We start from the raw sequence: 24,458 nt of genomic DNA on the forward strand, positions 1-24,458 counted from the left end.
TGCTGATGCTGAGCACAACCCTAAAGAGATGATAAATGGCACAAGAGCACTGGAGAGATTCTGTCAATGTTAGAAACAATTCCATGTACTAAAGCTATGCTTTTCTACTCAGGCATGCAAGAGTATACCCATCAAAGTCAGCGGAGGCTGATCATAGAGCAGGGATCAACCTTTGTATTCATCCATTTGTGATTTCTGAAAACAACCTGAAATGTCTATTTTAGTCCTCCTTCCTTGACTCATGTCTGCCTAGAAGTATCCAAGAATAAGCAGTGTCAAGAAATTGTGCTTTTTGATCCATGATGTTTATAAAAATATTTTAAAACAGTTAAATAATCAGTAATAATAAACCTTTAAATATTATTCTTAATTAGGCAAAATGTTATAATTCAGCATTTAAATTATAAAAAAAAATAAAGGATATGAGTGTGAGATTTAGTTGTAACTATTTTATAACAACTGTTTTTGGGATGAAGACACCTGTAAATTAAGAGGAGCCTATTCTTAAAATAAAGTCACAGTCCAAATTCGCTACCTTTCTATGCCAGCTAGTTTCCAATCTGCTTATTCTTAAGAACATTTTGCAAGATATAAGGGTAAAAAGAAATACTTAAATGGGGTTTTTTTCTGTTTTGTTAATTTAACTAAACATAAAGATAATTTTTTTCTATAAAAAGGTAAATTATGGATAAGCATACGTAAGTTGTGCTTACTTATATTTTAAAATGTAACAAGTTTTGACAGCCATGGTTTTGATATAAATGGGCACAGTCAATATCAATGTCAGAAAGGCTAATATGGCAAAGCTCTTTCTTCTTTTTTTTTTCCTGTTGTCACTTATAATCTAGCCAATGTACAACAAATATTCTAATTCTCTCAGTGAAAAAAAAATGAAATAATCAAATGTGTGCCTACTTTTCCTACAATGATTGATGTAAGTTAGGTAATTTTTACTTCACTGGGTGTAAGTGGAAAGAAGTAGCACACGTTCTTCAGGCTCCTAAGGGTACACTTGGAGACCTGCTGCATCTGTTGCCTGGACTACCTTTGTCTCTCAGTCTTTTTTGGGTTTTTGTTTATCAGCTGAATGGCATGGATTTATGTCCACGTTATGAAAGTTATTCAGATGGCCATCGTACTGTGAAATCCTTCTTCCAAGTCAGAACTCCTCCAGATCTCTTGGGCTCAGAGGAGGCAGCAAAATTCCTCTGGAAGCTCAGGGCACCTTATTTGAGCAGTAACTTGTAGAGATGCTGTCTAAGGAAATGGAAGTTATCAGGTGTAGCACAGTCCATTATTTTGAAAAAAACTTAGAGGAATGTTCTTGCTGCTCCTAGAAATCCATTGTAAGAAATGTATCTTTTGTCTCTGTGTTTTTTAAGGTTTGGGTCTTTTGGTTTGGTAGTCAAGACCAGAATAATGAGTCTGCTGAAGTAAAAATCAACCCTTCTTAGGAAAGGAGAAACTTCACTTTGTCTTAGCACTGCTGTTTTCCCCTGAACAATGTATATTTACTTTTTTAAAAATTTAATTGCAATATTACCTAAAATTTGGATTAATGTTAGTTTTAGTACTATTTTACGCAGGAGTTCCAATGTTCTCACATAATTTCTCATGATTTTCGATCCTATTCTTTTTATAGAGGGGAGAAAAAAATAATGATAACTCCAGAAGTAACGAATAAGTCCAGAGGAATTAGTCATTCTTTTCTCCAGCAGTTTTAGAAAGTTTTTGTTAAATAAAACCTAAAAAGAATTTTCCATTGAAACAAGCTTTCATAATTAGAAAGCTCAGAGTAATGCAAAAATCCTGCAAGGGAGAATTTCAGACTTTTTAAGGGTTTAAAATTTCCCATTTTCTATTTCATGCAACATGCAAGCTTATGGTGGATGATATTTAAAAAAATGAATAAATCCAGTTATTAAATGGGATAGAAGGCTTGTGAAATTGCTGCTTTCCTAATGTACAGCAGTAGCTTAGGTAGAATGGAGTCAAAGGTATTGACTTGAAAGTGTTTGTGTTAAGTTCGACTTAAAACAAAATGCTCAAACATATTCAGCTTAAAATCTGTGGAATTTTTTGTTATAGCAACCATGTCAGTTTAATGTGAAAAGAAATTCAGATTTACTAAAGCCACACAAGTAGTTTGTGGAAGTGGATCTGCTGAATTCCAACTCACACTGATAAGTCTCGAGTGCACTTTAAAAATTTTAGTCTGATCCAAGGCAGGATATGACCTTACAGTTTGATTGTAAAGTTGCACAATCTTTGCAAGTCCACATTTCTTTACCTGCAGTAAATACAGAGTAAATAATCTTGCACTCCAGTTTTCTTTAAATTAGATAGGACTGCCAGGTATTGAAAGTTCACGCTCACCTCACCTACAGCAAAGTCAATTGTCAGGTTCACCATGGTTTCTGAAAATGTCTCAGAGCATTCAGCAGTGAGCTGACAAAGCAACAACCATACTTTTTCATGCTCATTGACTTTGCTTTAGTTCAGGGCCTCAGGGTAGATTCATACAACGTTTAGTACCTTTAGCACGTTTTCTGATAGTCACGATCCTCAGAGAGCAGTATGAAAGAGAAAATGCGCCCTTATTAAAAATACAGGGATCTAGCTGACTTCTGGGTTTAGCTGCTCTTAAAAGATACTTTTCTTTCATTATTTCCAAGAAAAAGGAAAATTACATGTCTTAGAGCTGTTTGTGTTTCACTTGCTTAGGTAGATGAGTTACAAAACTAAATTAAAATGCAACTGATTTTCAGCCATAAATTTTTAATTTATGCATTGAGAAAGATCTCTAAGATGGGTCATAATGCAGTAACAAGATCAGTTTTATCCTCTCATGTGCTCTGAGTTCACAGAGGGTTGCAATTGCAACTTCAACCCCCTTTTTTTTCAGGAAATACAGTTCAAATTAGTATAGACCAAATTTTTCAACTCTAAAGTTTGCTGCTTTCTGATGTTTTTCTTTCTTTCTCCACCTTGCTGAAATTGAGTACTGGTTCTATTTGTAGAGAATAGACTTTCACAAGACAGTGTCTCATCAGCAGCACCTTTCTTGGCAGAATCCTTAGATTTAATTTAGTCCAATAGCTCTGCCTGTGTTCTGCCTTCCCACCTGGATCCACTGGCTCTGTTTAGACATCAGCTGTGTCACAGTGAATATCTCACAGCTTAAAAGAAGATAAATGGATGAGTATGTGTGATATTGCACCCTAAATTAAACAATTTCCAAAAGAAAGACAAAGCTGGGAGGAGGAAAATGCGCAACAACTCAGACCATGGTCAGGGAAGCAAATTTAGAGAAAAGAACCAGACAAATGAAAACTCTGTGCCCTCAGAACTGGATATGGTGCTTGATTCCTGGATTGGTCATTTTTATATCCTTCCATGGATTTTTCTTCCCCAGGGAATTCACTGTGTAAGCTGTTTCTCCTTGCTAGTGAACTAGATCAATATTAAATGCAGTCTGTTTGTAGTTTGGCCATGTAGGGGAAACCAGCAGGATTTTCAAAAGTATCTTGTTTAGCTTTCTACATTTCTGTATGAGAAATATAGATATGCCTAGATGGAAATATTTAATATTATATTCCTGTTATTCTAAGGAATATGAGCAAATCTGTTGTACAGCTGCAGTGAAGGCTGATGGATGATATTAGCAGCTCCAATCTCCTTCATTTTAACTTCTGAAATGTCAAATTTTGTTTTAAAAAAAGGGATAAAAATATCCTTAACTGCCAATACATTACCCAAATTGCCAAAAGCAATTTTGCCTATAATAAAACTATTGTGGGCTGAAGCATTTGGATCAAGCTCTGCAAGATTGATATGTTTTTCTTGATACAATTCAGTGAATGTGCTATTCTTGTGGAATTTTCCATACGAGTCTGCTGGGGAGAAAATACAGTGGACAAAATTTCTTTTACTTGCAACTAGATTTTTTTCAAGTTTACCTATCAGTTAGCTGTAAATGATAACCTGATACACATTTCTGATGTTTAAAAGGCAATGCAACTTTTCTGTTGGCAAGAAGCATGTTTAGCCAAGGGAATTTTGGGATGACACCAGCACGGTCATTTAAAACACAGTCGATTCACTGCATTAATTGACTTTTTAAGCTCAGCTGTGCTAATGAGTGTTTTGGAAGACCAGCAAAGTTTCTGCAGCCAGCCATAGGAAGGACAGTCAAGGTCAGGATGCCTTACTCTGCATGTCTTGTGTTTCTGTTCTTGCTCTGGAGGAATCTCTCCTGAACCTTTTGTGCTGCAGCCTGGTAATGCAGATGCCTCGTGAGGTTTGCTCAGTGACTGTGAGTCTGGCTGAGTGCTGGAACACAAGCCTGGATTAGAGGCATGCTAAATTTACTCTGGAAGCAGGATAACTGAGATGGCACAGAGTCCTCTTGTTGTGCACCAGGTATTTACAATGACACTTTGAGCTGTCTCTCAGAGCCACACAGCTGTCTATACATAGCAAGCTGAATCCTGAAATATTTATTATTTTAGCTGAAATCTTTGCAACCCTGACCTTAAGTAACTTTCTCTATTAACTGCATAGATCCCAGGGTTTTGTCTTCTTGCCCAAATGTCTTTTTGTCTTGTTACTGATAGCTGCAGTATGCACAGTTTTTCTATCAGCAAACCAGGCTGAAAACACTGATGTTTCTTTTGCTGACTAATAAATAAATAGCAGTGATTTGCCTGGGTTCCACTGGTTAGTACAGCATTCACTGAACCACCCAATCTCCCTTGCTAGTCTCTGTTTATAGTGCCTCTTTCTATATTTCATATCTATTTTGATGGCAGAATTGAATGCTCCAAGCATTTTGGTATATGCCTTAGTGGTAGTGGTGGATTGCATCGTGAGAAACAAATTCAGACAACTCATTTTGAACATGTTTTGGTACAATGCAAGAGCTAGTATCTTCTTTCAAAATCATCAGTTCAGTTCAAGTAGTTGGTTAAAAAGTAAAGTACCACAGGATAGATATCTATAAGAGGAAAAGTTGTGCATATTAAAGTTAATTGATTGACTTGTTGGAATTCAGCAAATCTTCAGCACTTGAGTTAGGCTGAATAAGCTCCTCACAAGGTAGTAAAGAGAAAAGAATCTCCAGAGAAAATTTAGAATATTCAGCGTGCTTGAAATTAGAATTTTTTTTCCTTTGGGAGGTTCATACTTTTTTCCTTTAACTTTGAAAGGGCTGTTAAGTTCCAGCTGAGGTGCTGACAACAAAGTAAGCTCAGCTTTGGATGCCAAAGTAAACATATAACTGGGAATATTTAGGACTTTATATCTCTTAGCTCATAATGAATTGCACCATCAAGATTTGTACCTGTATTGACTGACTGCACAGTCTGCATTTTGCTTTGAAAAAAGGCGTTTGTACAAACAATTATCTGCTTTTAAATGGATGTGGAAATTTTACTGGCATGATGGCCTCTGAGCAAACTGTGTTAGCCATAAAACTGACAATGCATCTTTTATTTGGTACAATCCATTTTCTCTAAGGATGCATAAAATCTGGCAATTATTTAAGCCTTTAAAAATAGGAAAAGAGCTGAACATAGATGCTGATAATAAATGTCATACTTAAGCAAAAGGAGATAGTTAATGGATTTTTTTTTTTTTCCAGTTTGCATTTTGTCTCATAAAGAAAAGGTTTATGATTAAGGTTTTAGTATCTGAGAGAATCAGTAGCTGAGAAAATGAGCCAGTGCTGGCTGGGTGTGTGAAGCAAAATAACCATGGCCAGTCTAGAAAGAGATACATCAGTTCCAGGAGAAAGACAGTATGGGAAATAAGAGTGTAGGGACATAAGTTTGGAGAAATAGTATCAGTCCATGTAAAAAAAAAATTTAAAAAAAATATATATACACACACTCTTTTTATTGGGGCTCTTGCTTTTCTCCTTTTGGGACATATAGAACAATTTAGTTTTTTTAAATCCCAGAATGGCCCTTGACCAAAAAAAAAAAAAAAAAAAAAAAGTGGAAGTATGTCAATTCTTATTTAAATACACTCATTTAAGAGCACTTTCTGCTTGTGTGATTTAAGTGGAGTCACACCAGTGTAAAGTCAGAACAAGACTGGAGAGCCAATGATTTAGTCGATAAAAATTTATAATAGATTCACCATAAGAACTATAACCAGGGCAGAAAAAGACACTGTATGATCTCAATGTGATGTTTAAATTAATTTTAGGTCAATACATTTGAAAGTCAGTGAGGAAAGTACTAATATGAACTATGTTTCAGGTTGACCAATGCAATTTAACAAGGTATGTTAAGAGTTTTCTTCTGCAGTTCTGGTAGTCTTGTGGTATCAATGGATTTCTACATGGTTTTGTGTTTAAGCATTTAGACAATTTTCTCCCAAATACTCTGCTCTCAATCATATTTGCTGCTTTTCTGTGTGAAAGTCTGTCCTTGGCCAGGAAGCAGCCCAAGCACTGCATTAGCACAGGTATGTTGAGCATCCATCCTTTCTTATCTCCCTCTTCAGCTGCCATGGAAAACTGTCCTACTTCGCAGAGAAGCAGCATGGTGGGACAGGTAGAAACACAATCCCTGGGCACTGTGCCTGGCTATTTTGTAGTTTCTTGTACCCTCTGTGACAAATCAAAAGCCCTTTTTCTCTGCTAGAGATCAGCCCCAGGAAGGAAAGGCCACTTTTCCATGCAAGTGGGTAGTTTGTCCAAGGGCAGGACTCTTTTCAGTGCACTGCTCCCATGGTGTGTCATACCAAGGTTTGTCCTTTTCAAAGCCCTTTCACCAGGGGTCCCCTTAATCCTCTCTTGGATTGTGTGCAGTGGAAACAGGCTGCTTTCACAGAGTTCTGACCTGATATTTTTACTCTGAGTAGTCTTCCAAGGGAAATAGACTGATGGAAAGCACACATTTAATTTTACAACAGGAAGAGTTTACAAGTCCCCAGCCATTAAGATAGAATAGATAGATTTGCCTGTAAATGTGAGCAGCCAAGTTGGATTTGATAATAGCATACACTGAGGCACCTTTGCACAAAAGAGACACTATAGAGGGTTGTTAATGTGAGAGTAAATTAAAATTGCATATGCTTTTAGGTCTTTTAGAGATATGAAGCAAGATAATGGGGACTAAGCGATTCAACTACTTTAAAAATTAAAAATAAAAAAAGGTTAGACGAACAAATAAGTAGGAATATGTTTACAGTATTATTAAATGGTGTATGCCTAGACAGGCTTAATGGCTCTCACTAAGATTTTGCTCATATTATTTTAGCTTTTTCTTTTTTAAAGATCCATCTGTTGTCTCCAAATCTAGGTAGAATTGCTTCCACTGAAGTGTCTAAAATAAATTGCTTAAGGTTTTAGTCACTGCATCTATATCAGCACCTTCAAAGAGAATATTATTCACTTAAGCTTTATGCAAAACTGGTCTTTCTCTTGTCAAAGAAAGCAAACATTTAAGGAACAGAATGATTCATGTAGTTGACCCCAATCATCTGCTTCTGCTGGGTTTGAACACCTTTGCTAGCTTGGTGTCAACACAGACACAGAAAAACAGTGTTATGAGACTCTCACTGCCTTTGCTTTGCATTTTTGTTCCTGGAGATCCCTTGGCATGCCCAAAATAGCAAAGGTTGCATATAAAAGCAGGGCAATAAACCAGCAGCAATTTAAAAATTGCTGACAGAAGGTGGAAAATATCTGAGATGAAAACTGTCCAATATGCTGAACAGCTACATCAAGATCTTAGTGTCCTTTTCTTTCTGTGTAGTTCTGAAGTCAGACAGGCTTTGATTTTTAGGTTTTGATTTTATTAACAGATCTCACCCATCACAGTTAGCCTGTGCTGGGTGGAATAGAATCCCAAGAGAAAAGTGGGAGAGTTTCAGAGCTAGTTGCATGTCCCTTTCAGAGCAAGGCTGACACGTGGGATAGAGTCACCTGGCAGGGCACAGTGGAGGTAATGGTCTGACTCAGGGTAACCCCGATGTTTCTGTGTCAAAAGTTATTTTATAATGTGTCTCTTACACAGAATCACTGGATGGGTCATGTTGGAAAGAACCACAGGGGGGCATCTGATCCAACCTCCCAGCTCAGGCTGTTTCATCCCAGAGCACATGGCACAGGAGTGTGTCCAGATAGTTCTTGAAGTTCCCCATGGAAGAGGGATATCCACAGCCTTCCTGGGTGCCCTGTTCCAGTGCTCTGTCACCTGCGCAGTAAGGAACTTCTTCCTGATGTTCAGGTGGAACTTCCTGAGCCTCAGTTCCTGCCTGTTGCCTCTTGTCCCACTGCCCAGCACCACCAAGCAGAGCCTGGTCCATCCTCTGGCCCCTCCCTGTAGATATTCATGGACACTGATGAGGTTCCCTCTCAGTCATCTCTTCTCAAGGCTGAAGAGCCCCAGTCCTTCATCCTTTCCTCATCAGACAGATGTCCCAGTCCCTTGATCATCTTCGTAGCCCTCTTCTGGACCAGCTGCAGGAGCTCTGTTTCCCTTTTGCACAGAGGAGACCAGAATTTAATTGACAGCTTTAAGTTATCAGCAGCATTTATTCTGCCACAGGAACTGAAAAACAGACTAGGGAGGTCTCTGTTTTACAAGAATGTAACTTTTTTATTGCAAATTATCTTTGCCTTTTGAACAGTCACCACATTAGTTTTGATCTATTAATGCAGCAATTGGTCTATCATCTATTCATATCAATGGTGGTACAAAGTCAGGGTTTTTCTTTCTCTCTTGGTCAACAGTGCAAGGCACAACATCCATAATCCTTTTCTTAAGAGAAATCTTCTCCTGGACATTAAAGGTATCCTTTTGCCTAGGTTTGTGAATACTTTGGTTGTCACAAGTACATTGTGCTATATACAGAATTTGCATAACAAGTGTTTGCTGTACTGCTGAGAAATAGTAGATTAAAAAAAAAACAAAAAAAAAAAAAAAAAAAAAAAAAAAAAAAAAAAAAACCAAAGCCATATCCATGAAATGAAAAAGGAAAGCATGGTTTGAAGATCTACTAACAGCAGAAGGTACTGGATCTGAATATTAGCAAATCATCTAGATCAGGTAATAGATGATGTTCTGATAAGTCCTAATAAACACATGTTAAACAAACGGATTGACATAGATGAAGAAAAATAGAATATGTGCGCCACACACTTACCACTTTTCATTTTCCACCAAACTATTTTTAATAAAGGAGCATTTTAAAAATCCAGTCTTGTAAATGCATACTTGGAAGTTCTTTTGGCTCAGTAATCCTATTTCTTTAAGGCTCATATAAGATTGAAAAGTGAACAATTAAATCCATGTTGACTGTGCCTATTTATGAAAACCTGGTGCATACACAATGTGTTTAGATAGTTAAATAGACATTAGAAGTGTTTTAATTTAATAGTTCTGTAGTATACAGTACATAGTAGCTCTATGTTTTGCTTATACTTGGTGATTTTCTTGCTTGATGTGACTTTTGGTGAGTTTTAACATTTGCCCAGCCAGTCTCTCTGTTTCTCTCTTTCTCTGTGAGGTTCGCATGTAAACTGCTTTAAAGATTGCATAATGACTGTTTGGCATGTCCTACAGGCAAAGGCCCAGAAACCCTTTTTGCTGGCTATAACCTCAATGATAATGAGTGGCACACAGTGCGTGTGGTGCGGCGAGGAAAAGGTTTAAAGTTAATGGTGGATGACCAGCAGGCCGTGACAGGTACTGTGGCACTGGGATTCCATGATTCCATGTTGCTGGGGGGGGAGGAACACAAAACAAAACCAAAACAAAAAAATTATACAGAAGCAAAATGACTTTATCTGAGAGAAACATGCTTTTTTTTCCTTTTTCCTGGGTAAGATTCAAAATTCATGTTATGCATCTTAGAATGCTGCTACAAGAAGCGTGTTATTACACTTGCCATTAATGTTGCTCTAAGGCTGCTGTTGAAATTAATGAAAACCTTCGTGCTGACTTAAATGAATGTTTTTCTACAGTGATTGGAGAGAAGTGATTTAGTACATCACTAATGAGAAGGCAAGCAAAATGCTTTTGGCAACACATTGTTAGGGCTAAACTCTAAGCCACTGCTGGAAGAAAGAATTTAATAAACATTTGAAAAGTATTCTACTGTGATTTGAATCTTGCATCAACTGTCCTCAATAATTATATATTAGGAAGCATGTCTTTCTCAAATACTAAAATAGCAGTTGGGGTGGGAGAAAAAAAAATGGCAGGCATGCTAGCAGATGATATAAATGTGTTTCTGTATTTATATTATCAGAAATGTTAATAGAGAACACATTGATTTTATCCTGAATGAGACAATGTTCACATGCATGTTGTTAATAGCAACTTATCTGGCTTCCGGCCCTGATTCCTTGCACAGCAGAATGTGCCTAAATTTTTTGTTAGCTATTTAAAATTATCCTTTGGTTTTGTGCGGCATTAAACAACTTTTATCATTGGTTCTAAGCTTTGTTAAAATGGTAACAAGTTAATTTTATTTTTTTTCTAATCCCTCTTCACCTCAGCAGAACACCGAGGGTCTTGTCACTGGTAGGAAAATAATTCATAGAGTTGCAAGAACATATTTTCTAGAATCAGAAATTACCAATATATCTTCCAGCACTGAAGTCTGTGTATGTTATGATGCCTAGGGTCATTTTCTCAAGAATACAGATGGCCCTATTAATTTATTTTCTTTTTGATAGTATAGGAGGAAGTATACCAAAAAACATTATAATCATGCTGCTTCAACTGCTATTCAAGGCAGATTCTAATATAGAGAAAATAGTTTAGATTAAAATCCAGTGCAAGATCCAAATGCATAATTCCTGGGCTCCTCATGCCAGATTTCTAATTTACAAATACTGCTGGTTACATAACCTGGATCCAGCTTTCTAGCGCACCATTTGTATTCTCTCCACAACCAGTATGTACATCCAGAAATGGCCAGTTGACTTGAATTTCCTCTCAGCTCTTCAAGCTGGATCTTGTCTGCATTTGCATAATGCACAAATGTTTAATGTTATTAATCCAAAAGGAAAAACTCATCCCAATAGTTTGGTGGGGAAAAGACATCCTAAAATTCCTAAACTCCCTGTAGGAATCTGTGCGGCCAATCTACGGCCTCCTCCACCAGTGAGGAGGAAACTGCTGTATGAGAAGGAGCAGAGGAACTTTAAATTTGTGGGCAATATGCTATTAGTTCCATGAATGTCACATTTCTTACAAAGAAAGTCTTTATTGTTGTATAAGTGGTGAGAATTTTTGTTTTGGTTTGTTTGGGTTTTTTTGGGGGGGTGGGTTTTTTTTGTTGTTTTGGGGTTTTTTCAACACTGAGTGTTTTAAAAGCCTTTATAAATTTAAATTTCAAATGTGCGTAATAGAATTTAATGTGTAGTTGCTTTGAAATTCCTGAAAGCATAGGGAAAGGTTTGCCTTATGGGATTAAATTGTGCTTGTTCTAAACTTTTCTTCAGGTGTTCCAACAATCAGAAAATTGGTTAAAATACAACCCATTAATTTTTCATGTGAAAAGTTATTATAGTTTTATGAGGAGAGTAAGGAAGTAAACTGACTTCCTGCTAAAAATTCCAGCTTTCTCCTTCCACATGTTGTTTTCCTTTTTTGATTCCATTTCCTGTGCCCTATATGAAAGAATCCCCATTAGATCCAGAAAACTTAAGCTGCAGGAAAATCTATTAAATAATTCAGCCTGACTTTCTAATTTTTGCAGATTATAAAATACCACTTGTTCATTTGTGAGTTGTGCTTGGTCCTCTTTGACAAATGCATGATGTATGCATGGATACATAATATAATTCAGGCATAACTAGCTTTCTTTAGAAGCCATGCAAGTGGTTTTGAAGAAGTTACTCATCACAGAAGAGTTTAAATATTTCCAGCTCTGATAAGGCTTGTTTTCTAGGACTGTATAGAAAATAGAAATGATTGGAAATTCACTAAATTTGGGTAAGAATAGCTTATGGTTATGAGCAGAAATTCAATTGCTCTTTTGTATGATTCTTTTCCACAAATCTGATGAACTTAAAAAAAAAAAAAAAAAACCAAAACCAGATCAAACAAAAGTAAAAAAAAAAAAAAAAAAAAAAAAAAAAAAAAAAAAAACAAAAACCCCAACAAATCCCCAAACACTCAACCTTGTAAGTACAAACTACATTCTTTTGTACTTCATTGCTGCATTTACAAAGCCTGCAGAGCATTAGGTGAAATCTCAAGTCCTGTTTGCATGTTTGTAGAACTGAAATGTTGGGATGTGAGCCCAGATTCTGGAACTTTTTTATTACTATGCTCAAGAAAGAAATATATTTAATGTAGTGGGGGATATTGTGCTACAGGCCAAAGCTTGGTGGATTTTTGCCATGACATTATTGGAATGCCCTCTGAAGGGATACAAGACTGGAATATATAATATTCCTCTCTGAAACCTGATCCTCAGCTCTTTGGCTGTGATCCAACACACAGCTCTTGTCCCAGGAAAAATTACACATTTGGCATTTTTCAAAACAGCTCCCTGACTCATTACTGCATGGAAGAACCCACTTTTCCTTAATGCATTCAGGGAAAGTGGTATCTTCAGAACTGATGTTTAGAAACAAGAACATCAAGACTGTCCCTGGGGTTTAAGGTGCCTCTTGCTCAGCCCTGTGAGTGCAGGTGGTGTTCAATGACAAGTTCTCCTACAGAACACATCCCAAAGCTAAGTAAGCTACTGGTAAACATTTATCATAAATTATTAGAGCAAGTTTTGTGCCTGAATGGCATTAAAACTTTCTGAGCTATTTTCCCTGTAACTTCGCTGATGCCTGTACTTGTATCTCTGTGCTGTGACTTAACTTGCTCGTGAATTCATCTCCCTGGGCAAATCTCAGATATTGACATTTCTCTTTCCCTTGTCTTTTCCCTGTCACACACATGTCCACAGACACTTGCTTATGACACCTACAGAGGTACAGCTGCGTCAGCCTCCTCCAGGCTTTGTGCACCACTTCTGACATGTCCAGCCTGGGGCAGTGCTCACACTCTCTCTTGGAATAGCATATTTGGGGATGGACAGAGGGAACTTGGCTTGTCAACAGCTTTGCCACTGTGAGAATTTGTATTAGAGCAGTTTTATGCCAGTATTTAGTCCAGCCTGAGTAAGTCTGCTCTTCACTTTCTCTGTATTCCACGAGAGACATGAAACAGCTAAGAAACTGGGGAATTTGCAAAATTGTTTGCAAAAGGTACATTCAGTGGTGAAATCCATTAGTAATAAGAGGCTGTTTTTCCACACAATGTGACCATGAATCAGCCCTGTGAAAATACTGCCCTACGTCTTTAAAATAAGCATGGAAAAAATTGTATGTTCTGTCAGAAAAAGGAACTCTTCAGTGAACACAATTTTGATGTGCTGGATAAGTTATTTAATAACTAGCTTAAGAACTTACCTGACCTGCATGCAGTGTACTCTGGCAGCGCTGATCCTTTCCTCCAGATTAGCTTTGCAGTCAGCAGATTTCAGGCTTCTTGCTCTGCAGTGGTCCAGGCATGGCAGAGAGACCTCAAAGGCAGCTGTGGGGTTTGCTTTTGGCCACCTTTCCAATGTAAGCAACTCCCTTGTTTATTTCCAGGATTACAAAACGCCGGCATGCACCCTTTCTGCAGGCTTTCTGCTCTGCCCATCCCTTGGGCTCTGCCCCTTCTCCCATGGTTTATCCCCATGGTACAAAGGCAGTTGCTTTCAAGCAGCTCTCCACCCTTGTCACACAGAGCTTTTTGCAACAGGGCTGGCATTAATGTGCCCAAGACAGCTGAAACAGGAGTCCTTCCTACTGTTAGTCAAGTCATCCACACTGAAGCAAAACACATGGAATAAAATCCCTTAAGCTGTTCTGTTTCTCTTTCATGAGACTTGATATTGTTGGTTTAGCTCTGAGATTGGCCTTTGTGTTCCTCATGTTAAGTAATTGCACTTGCTTATAGTAAAACCCCACATCTGGTTAGGTGCAATTAAAGTGAGGGATTTTGTTGGCAGTTTAATGTACTCTCGTAACTGTTTCAGTTTAGAAATTTTTCTGTTGACCTTCTCCAAATGTACTGAGTGCTTTGGAAAGGATTCTGGATTTACCAGTAATTAGAATGAATTTGGAAGAATTCCCTTTGGAGACAGCAATTGGCCTTGCATATTCTGAAAAGAGTGGAAATGATGCAGATGCTTAATCACATGATGTGCTCTTTGACCTCCCCTTTCAGAGACTAACACGTGTTTTCTTGTTGCTGTTTAAAGGTCAAATGGCTGGCGATCACACACGGCTGGAATTCCACAACATAGAAACAGGAATAATAACAGAACGGCGCTACCTGTCTTCTGTGCCTTCTAATTTTATTGGGCATCTGCAGAGTCTCACATTTAATGGCATGGCATACATTGACTTGTGTAAAAATGGAGACATCGATTATTGTGAGCTAAATGCAAGATTCGGGTTCAGGAACATCATAGCAGACCCTGTAACCTTTAAAACAAAAGCAAGTTATGTTGCACTGGCCACGCTACAAGCGTACACATCTATGCACCTTTTTTTCCAGTTCAAAACCACCTCCCTGGATGGATTGATACTTTTTAACAGTGGCGATGGAAATGATTTCATTGTGGTTGAATTAGTGAAAGGGTATGTATGGATTAGCATAACAGCAAAACAAGTCCATTCAAAATGTGTGTGCAGGAGGAATACACGGGAAAGTTTAGGATGCAAATCTCTATTTTTTTTTTTTTTCTGACTGGATAGATGTGATGGATAAATGTTTCTTCCTGTTGAACTTCATGTGCTTTATTGTGACTCTTTCTTTCAGATGAAGCTAGATGGCTGAAATGTATGAAAGTAAATAATAGGTATAACTTCTCTGGTGCTTACCACAAAGAAGTGCTAGTTTGTAGCCTCCCTCTTGTTCTCTCTCTCTACGTATGTATGCATGTCTCGGTACATGGAGTGCTCGTTGCTTTCCAGAAACTTGGGACTGCACCTCAACTCATCCAAACGAGCGGCAATTTCTCGGGATCACTGTTGCTTCCCCATCTGGCATTCATTGTTGTCCTCTGGTTTAGCCAGCGCTGCTGAGGAGTACAAGCGAATTGAAAATATTAGACATATTAATTATTGCCCCCTTGCTATGTAAAGAAAAAGGAAACTTTTCCAATTTTTTCTCTTTTCCCAGGTATTTACACTATGTGTTTGACTTGGGAAACGGTGCCAACCTCATCAAGGGAAGTTCTAATAAACCTCTGAATGACAACCAGTGGCATAATGTCATGATATCAAGGGATACCAACAACCTACACACTGTAAAAATTGACACTAAGATCACAACACAGAGCACAGCAGGAGCCAGAAATCTAGATCTAAAAAGTAAGTACAGTGATTCTTGTATTATCTACAGTGAGGGCCATTACAGAATAATAAACAGAATAAATCACAGTACTGTATAATTGTGTAATATTGTATGAAACCTTTTTTTTATAATAATCAGTATGATCACGAGAGATTACATCACCTTAATCTCACAATGCCAGTTTAGAAGTACTTCTGCACAGGTAGGTACAACTTGAAACATGCGAAGATCCCATCGGAATAAAAAAATTAAAATTAAAAAAAAAAGGTAGGAAATAATAACAACACGAAGTGGCCCATATAAATCAAAATATAGTTGAGGGACTAAAGGAGGCTTACAATTTCTATGTAAAAAGCTTGACTTTTGCATGAACATAGGTCATAAAAGTAGCATAACATACTCATCTAAATGAGTATGTAATGTGTAATGCATCATAATTTCCATGGCAGGTGGGGTAAACTTTGTTACCAGCACTAAACCTACATATTATAAATCCAGATAGGTTCTTAAGATCTCTTTTTTATAAACATATGTATATTTTAAAATATGTGATAGTGGTGAGTTCTATGGATGGGTTTCTGAAAAACTAATTTGCATCTGAGGAAAATATCTTTTTGAAAGGATGTATAGGTATACTTTTAAAATAATGACTACCTAATCAGACATAAGAATATATGTCCTGGTCATGTGGAAAAGTAGTGTGTATTTTACCATTCTTTAAAAAGGCTCTTGGCAGGAAAACTGAAATTTCATAACAGTCAAAGAAATATGATATTTCAAAAGCCAGGATGTTCAAAGTAGATATTAATATTCCATCAAGAGCTTATTCCTTGCTGAATTTTCTTTTAACTGCCTCTGAGTCACAGATAATGAGCTGACCTTGGTAATTATGCTGGATTTTGTGAAATTTTACATGTTTGCCTCACTTGAAAGTGCTATTAAGATTGTAAGAAAGACTGTGGAAACAGCATCCTGATATAAGAGATTCTTCTATTTAAAAACTTGGTATTTCTGATAGAGCTTTTTGGGTGGCTCACACTCCATTCCTAAAGTAGCATTTGAAATTTATTACATGCTATTTCTTGGGTTTGCATTCTTTTAAACATAATCAATTTTTTATTGATACAGTGTAATATTTCAACATTGTTTTTGATGCTGTAGAAAAAGCATCCCGCTTGTTCCTTGACATTCTTAAGATGGCCAGTACTACCTATGCATATCTGTATGTCTTTAGTATGTTTGGCTCTTTTCCTAGTAGCTAAATCAGGCATGGGTAGGAAAAAAAAAAACACAAAAAAATCCCCAATCCTGTTGCGAGCTGATAATTAACACAGCCGTTTTATTCGATGTATTTTTCAAAGTGATTGTGGTGTGTTTTTTGGTGTGCCGGTTTATTTAAGGAAAGGGGCTCAGGTTCCCTCCATGTGCTCGCTGAAGGCACTAGAGAGCGCTGTGATCTCACCGAAGGGGCTGCCAGGGCTCAGCAAAAAAAAGCAGCCTGCAAAACCCAGCATCCCTGAACATCCCTGAACATCCCTTTGTGTGCGGCACTTTGAAAATGCTGCTTTTGCCTTACGCTTTTGAAGTAAAACTGTATCCATAGCTGCCGCGGTTTCTAACCTTGAATTCCTTCGGAATAAAAAAAAAAAAAAGGAATGAGGAGCACGAAAAAAGAAGCCATACTGAGATTTGAAGCGAGTAAGGTGAATTGTGTTAGGTGATTTTCTATAATTTACCACCCAGTGAATGTGGATAGTGAAAGAATAACAAGCCTGACGTGTTCAGTGCAGGAATATATAGAAAGAACCTCTCTAAAACTGGTATAGCATACACAGGTCTTCAGCATCTGTCTTCTCTTAATAGTATGCCTCATTTTATTTTATTGATTTAAATGTATTATACTATATTTTTCTCAGTCAGCTTCCTTTAAATATGGCACAATATATATCATGAGAATTTTGGTTTGATTTGGGAGGGGGTTCAAACGGATAGTTTTTAGCCAGCAGGCTAAAAGGGAGAAAAAATCACCTTTCACTACTGTTTTTCCTTCCTTAATATTTAGTAGAAATTATCTACTGTAGTTGCTTCTTTTCTATTTTATACCTGTGTTTCTTGCAATGGCATGTTTCTGTTGTGCTATAAACCCTCCATATACTTTCCTGATTTAAATAGTTACAGTTAATTCATTGTTCTGTACTATCTTAGCCTTAGCAACAAAGCAAATGCAAAATCACACTTCCTGCTACCAATAGTGTATTGATGTCAACTGTACCTGCTTAACCAGATATCAATAGTTATCGCTATATCTGCTTAACCAGATTTATCATTAGGAAAAAATAAATATGTGCAGATAGTATGAAACCTGCAGCCATTCTGTGTAATTGTAGTTTCCAGATTTCTGATTTTGAAAGCCAAGCTCATCCTAGAAAAAGAAACCCACTATATGTGGGTTTTTGCAAATACACAGCGAATTCAGCACAAAGATAAGACACAGATTGTGTTGTTGAGCCTGCACAGCATGGAAGTTGTCTGGGAGAGCAGACAGCTGCCATAAAAGTATGGGAGAGAATTTCCAATATATGTTTCCCTTTGGGTGTAGGATTTGGCTATATAACACAGAAAGTTCATCATCACACACATCAGTTCCCTGCATAACCTCTGGTAAAATTTCAGCAGCTACCTGTGGAAACACATATATTAGATCCTGCAGCCTAATTATTGCTGTAATTAGATGGGTAAATTATAAATTGGGGACAAATAAATGAGTGAAAATAATTCTGTGTTTGGATTTCAAGAACTGTGTTATTTTTCCTCACAGGGAAAATTAGCAAAGTGTGCTGAGGTGCAGTTCTAGCAATAACCCGTAAAGATAAATGAGTCTGAACAGCAAAAGCAGTGCAGCTCAAGCCTGCCAGCACAGTTACACAGCAAATTTCCTTTCATTTATTTCATGAGCAGACTCTCTGTCCTGCTTTCAGGATAGCTCAGATGGTTGGCATGGCTGCAACTCAAGGCCTGAAAGAGTTGGGTGGAGGGGAATTCTTGGTTGTTGCACTTGATGCTGTGGTCTGATGTTCTGAGGGGTCTGAGTAGCCTCAAAGGGCACGGGAAAAAGCAAGAGAAAATTATTTATTTGATGGAGTGACTACATTGGTGGACAAGGGAAAGACTACAGATGTCATTTATCTGGATTTCTGTAAAGCCTTTGACACAGTTAGCCACAACATCCTTTTTCCCCGAACTGGAGAGAGGTGAATTTAACGATGGACAAGAAAGTGGTTGGACAGTTGCATCCAGTGGTGATCAACAAGTCAAAGTCCTGATAGACAGCCCTGACAAGTGGTGTCTCCCAGGGGTCCTTGTTGGCACCAGTGTTATTAAATACCTTTGTGTTTGACACAGAGAGAGGCATTGAAGGCACCCTCAGCATATTTGCTGATGACACCAAGCTGGGTGGTGTGGTTGACACACCTGAGGACAGGATACCATCCAGAGGGACCTGGACAAGCTGGAGAAGTTGGCCCATTGTGCTCTCATGAGGTTTAATAGGACCAAGAGCAGGTGCTGCACCTGGGATGGGGCAAGCCCTGGTGTCAACACAGGCTGGGGGATCAAGATCAAGAGCAGCCCTGCCCTGAAGGACTTGGGGTGCTGGTGGATGGGCGGCTGGATGTGACCTGGCCATGTGTGCTGGCAGCCCAGAGAGCCAAACGTGTCCTGGGCTGTGTCAGGAGCACCGTGGGCAGCAGGGCAGGAGGGGATTTTGCCCCTCTGCTCTGCCCTGCTGGGATCCCACCTGGAATATTGCATCCAGATCTGGGATCCCAGCACAGGGAGGACAGAGAACTGCTGGAGCCCGGCCAGAGGAGGCCACCAAGATGATCCAAGGGATGGAACACCTCTGCTATGAGGAAAGGCTGAGAGAGTTGGGATTGCTCAGTCTGGAAAGGAGAAGGCTTTGAGGCAACATCATTTTTGGCTTCCAGTTCCTGAAGGAAGCCTGGAAAAAAGCTAGAGAGGGACTTTTTTACAAGAGCCTGGATCCTAGTGACAGGATAAGGGAGAATGGTTCCAAACAGAAAGAGTAGATTTAGGTTAGGTATTAGGAAGAAATTCTTCACTGTGAGGTTGGTGAGGCACTGGCACAGTTTGCCCAGAGAAGCTGTGGATGCCCCATCCTCAGAAATGTTTAAGGCCAGGTTGGGTGGGGCTCTGAGCAACCTGGTCTAGTGCAAGATATCCCTGCCCATGGAAAAAAAAATTATCTTTAAGGTCTGTTCCAATACAAACCATTTCATGATACTTGCTCCTCTCTGTTGCCAAAGAAATGTTGTCTCCCTGTTTCAGGCTGTGAGTTTTACAATGCCTATAATGTCTCTTCTCTCTCCACATTTTTTTTTCTGTGTGGTACGGGAAACTGTAGTTTTGTCAGAAATTATTTTATTTTATAAGTACTTGAAGATGCATGATCTGCTTCCGAGGAGGAGGACATCCTCAAGCACACTTTATATCCACTTACCTACCAGGGTTTAATCTTCCTCTTGCTTCTCTCCTACACATATAGGCAGTATTTTAATCTCCAGAGCTTTCGCATGCTTTTTTAAACAGCAGGCATTAAAAAACCCTGCAAAATTCAATCAGAATTCCCTTGGAATACCCATCAGAAAATTAAAATATTTTAGCATTTTAATTGTTTATAAATTGAAATTAGAAGCTGAGATATTGTACTCTTACCAAACAAGAAGGTAAAGACTGCTGCAGTTATTTTAGACTGAACAATAAGTAGTTACAAACTTTTATATGAGTTGGTAGTTTCCATACTTCAGTATCCAATCCAATTTTAAACTTTACAGATCACAGAATATATTCACAGATATGCTGCATCCTCTAGGATGATCTACAGTCATCCCAATCTTGATATGGGGCTAACTATATATATTTTTTTAGAGGGAAATCACCATTCTGGAAAAAACCCTGCAGAGCTCAGCATTTGTGGGTTAACTTTTGCAGCCTGTGCATCATTTCACTCGTCAAGACCTGCTTTTTTGAACTGACATTCATAATTTCAACTTGTCTCACTGTCATCATCTTTCATGTGGCCTTCCCAAATGTCACTTTTAGAGCCCATTGTAAGTCATATGTTATTCCTGGACTGTTATATCACTGCATCCTCAAAAAATACTATTCATATTAGAGCACGCATCAGAATCAGCCTACTTGGATTAAAATAACCTGTCTAGATCTCTTGTTGTCTGTTTTACTTTTATTTCTGTATCTCTTCACTGGCCCCTAGCTTCCTTTATTCTTTTGAGATAGGGCTGCTGCTTCCATCTATGTTTGCTTTTCCATCTGCTGTTTTGTCCAATATTGTGAAAACAGACTACACTGAAGCACCTGAAAGAAAAGTAGTTCTATTAATTTCTGGTATCACCAGTAGTTTTGCAAATGCACCAAATTAGAGTTCTTCAATGTGCATAAAGATTTGCTTGGCAATTAATTCATCCTTGTAAACTTTGAATGCAATTAACTAAATTATCAGTAGATCTACTAGCCTGGCATATTCATTGATGATTTGCAATAGTCCCTTAATCTATTGATATTTCATTTGCCTGTCAGAGTAGGTTATTCATGCTGAGCTAAATTAATCTTGATCATAATGAGGAATTCCTGTTTCAGCAGTGGAAATTGAAGCTGTTTTAATTTCATGTAATATTTCTCTCTGTTTTTTTATACTGAGGCAGTTATTATTGTTGCCTCATTATATGATTTTTCTGTACATTGCAAGGTCTCCATCAACAGCAGTGATCCTTTATATTTTTTATCACTAGAGAAAGAAAGCTTTTAGAAGCACAGAACATTGTACAAATGAGCAAGTATTAATGCTTAAATTTCTCAAATAATCATGCCTGAGCTAAATGTAATGACCTTGCCAGTGGGCTGTGAGTTCTTCATGCAGAAATAATGTTCTGTTCCAAATACAGAGTTCCAAATACTGTCAACAGCAAATAGATCTTCCCAGTGTGACCTATTGGAGTAGACAATGGCAAATGCAGCTGTTGTCTTCCTGAGAGTGAAGGAAAGCAGGCTCTGTACAGAGGAAAAACAAGGGACTTAGAACTCTTCTTTGGATCTTCCTATGTAACAAAATTCTAGGAGGGGATAACAATAGGCCATTGGTCAACCTGGTCTAATGGGAATTCCTTTATTCTCCATTTTTACCACTTTTCACATGCTGCTTCTAAACAATGCTGTCTACCAAGTTGTGAAAATAATTTTGATAGTGCTAAGCCTTCAGAAATTGTATCCAAATTACCAAAATTATAAGACGGGGTAAAAAAATTGAAAATCTATTCCAGTAATTCTAGGTTAAATAAAGATATTCTAGAGCTTCTACTGTGAAGTCAACAACAATGCAATAATCTGTCAGATCAGTTCATGGTGAAAAGGTTTTAGTTTTCTGCCTGTTTTCTCCTGTTCTTCTCAGTCTTTCATACATATATGACTGGATAGATTTGCCTTCATTCCTACAGCTGTTTGACATGCAGGTTATTACTGCTGGTGATTGTGGGATTTCTTTCAAGCCTTTCTGGAACACCAAGTAAAAGTTATGTTAAGAATTATACAGGAAACATAGATGCTCTTAAAACTTACCAAAACCTCTGCATATTTAGTATAAATATGCATCCACTGCATCCTAGCCCCCCCACAGATACACAGAGTGAAGGAGCACATCCTAAATTTGCTTTTAAAATGTGCTGCTGTGAACCCTCATTAACCTTGGTATTTTAACTGAGCTATCCTTTTTGCAAAAGGGCAGCTCTGTGGAATATCCTCAGAGTCTGAATGTGATTGTCTTGATCAAAAGAAATATCATATAAAAATTACTCTCTGCCAGCCTGCATTCCAAATGAGAATGTTTAGCATCTCAGCTGGTTGGTAGCTTTATGTGGAGCTCTAGCCAAAGGAAGAGTTTTGCAGATGATGATCTCTGAGGTCTAGTAGGTCTGTTGGAAAGAGGAATTCCTCATTATTTCAGAAGCAAGCTCTGCAAAGAGCATGTGTTGGCTGATAAAGCAGGGAGTGGAAACACTATAGCAGGAGGAAGGTAGATCTGAATATCCTGTGCCATGCAAATGCCAGCTTTGTTAGATTCTATTTTTGAGGCGTGTGCAATCTCCAGAAGTGGTCAGAATAGGAAAGAAATGAAGGACATTTGATGTGCTTGAATGGCTCACCTCTCCACCACAGCCATCCCCCTCACGCAGAGTAATTGGCCCAGCATTGATTATGTGGGAGATGGATTGCCACGCACATTTATATGGCAATTAGATTTTATTATTTACCATTTAACATGCATCACCAACTTTCCTCACAGTCCATTGCACAAGCAGACTGCTTTGGTTCTACATCTGTTTAATCTTTTTCAATGCCAGTGCTCTTCATCTAGTCTTTAGTGGGGGTAAAAACAAGCAGAGAGAAATAGAGCGGCTGGGACTCTGAGGAATATTATTGTCAGAAAAATATTAAATGTTTTTGCGTGACTGTTTCTTCTGAGAAAAAAATTATTTTTGAGAACAGAATTGTTGGGGAAATGGTGGATTTTAACCTGGAGAAATCTTCAGATGTGAGCACTTACTTTTTGAACATCTCCTTTTGTCTATGCAATGCTTATCTCCTGAGGATGTTGTTGTGTGGTTGCTGTTTCTCACACACCAGCACTCCCTATGACACAGCTTTTCTTGCCTGTGAAACATGGGCACATTTGTGTAATCCCTGAGCAGCACTAAACTGAGTTGAAAATTGTAATAAGGATGAAATCTGAGCACCGAGAGGTGGGTGCAGAATTGGACAGCACACCCAGCAGAGCATAAGGAAAAGTTTCTTGGCAGAAGAATATTTGTGGAACTGTGGAAAGTCTTCAATGTAGTTCTGTGTAGTGTGATGGAATCAGGAGATTAGAGGTGGAGCAGCACCTGTATCTCCACTGTGGACTGCCATGGGAATTGGTGGCAAATGAAAACTGAAGGATGCTGTTCCTGGTGCACCCATCAATTGTAAATTCTTTCTGGTACCTCTTAATTCTCCTGGCCTTTTTTTTTTTTTTCTGTCAGTGTGGACTACAGGGCAGTGTTACAGTGAAATTGTAAAAAGAACAGTAAAGTATCATGCAAAGGAAAAAAAATATCTTCAAAATTCAATTCTCTTGACAAATAACTACAATATGCACTATTGTGCCAATAAGTGTGCCTAAAGAAAACCCATAATGTCAGCATTTCAGTGCTGCTGATTTTTTTTTTTTTTCCTAATACATTTAAGGGTGTATTCAGGCAAGATGCTGAAAGCAGCGTAGAATTGGGGTGAAAAGATCAGTTTCTATATTCCTTCCCAAAAGAGTGACTTGCTAACCTAGAAATTCTTCTTTATTTTTTTCCTTTTTATATGCCTGTAAACATTTTGCCTTGTTTGGTTATCAGTATAGGGAATGTGAAAGATGAAAGCCAGCGCCTGTCACATCATAAAACAGCCTCTTGCCTGAAGTATTTGAAAGGACAGATAACTCAGCAGAACCTGGACAAGTAAACTAGCCACCCTTTCCCTCCTTAGGTGAGAGAGGGTCTAAAAGTGATAGAATTCATCACTCCAATAGGAAAAATATTTGAAAAGACTATTTTTCTTAAAAAAAAAAAATCACATCAAAACCAAAAGACATCAACCACAAATCAATACTGAAGCTACAGAATGGACTCTTTGAAGTGAGTAAGTGGACATAAAACACTAAGTTTACATTTTCATGTGTTCCCTCAAGTGCCCTGCCTTGCAAGTGGTAGACAAAATCCAGTCATGCTTTGCTCTAGCAGGCAGCAGGCCTGTGAATGCACAGCAAAGTGCATATTCTCTACTGCAAAGGGGGTTTGAAAAGCCATATGCTGGAGCGTATGCGCTGCAGAAGCTGTGTGGATGCAGCATTTAAGGCTTTGTCAACAGTTCTTCTGTTTATTAATGGGCTATGATCACAGCAGGCTTCTTGGTTTATGGGGAAAAAAAGAGCAATTATGTCTCATCAATGTTTTTTTAAGGAGC

The 24,458-nt window shown here is 38.1% G+C and overlaps 1 protein-coding gene across 32 annotated transcripts in view; it reads left to right on the plus strand.

The window, feature by feature from the left end:
• Window positions 1-24,458, plus strand: part of NRXN1 (neurexin 1) — a 675,546-nt gene that overhangs the window by 302,656 nt on the left and 348,432 nt on the right. For all 32 annotated transcript variants that reach the window (XM_030946729.1, XM_030946748.1, XM_030946751.1 and 29 more), the window contains 3 exons: window positions 9,579-9,701; window positions 14,278-14,659; window positions 15,204-15,394. In XM_030946729.1, coding sequence (XP_030802589.1) covers window positions 9,579-9,701; window positions 14,278-14,659; window positions 15,204-15,394 — 696 coding nt within the window. The remainder of the gene's footprint in view (window positions 1-9,578; window positions 9,702-14,277; window positions 14,660-15,203; window positions 15,395-24,458) is intronic.

The sequence above is a fragment of the Camarhynchus parvulus genome, chromosome 3 (genome assembly GCF_901933205.1).
Source record: "Camarhynchus parvulus chromosome 3, STF_HiC, whole genome shotgun sequence".
Taxonomy (NCBI): Eukaryota; Metazoa; Chordata; class Aves; order Passeriformes; family Thraupidae; genus Camarhynchus; species Camarhynchus parvulus.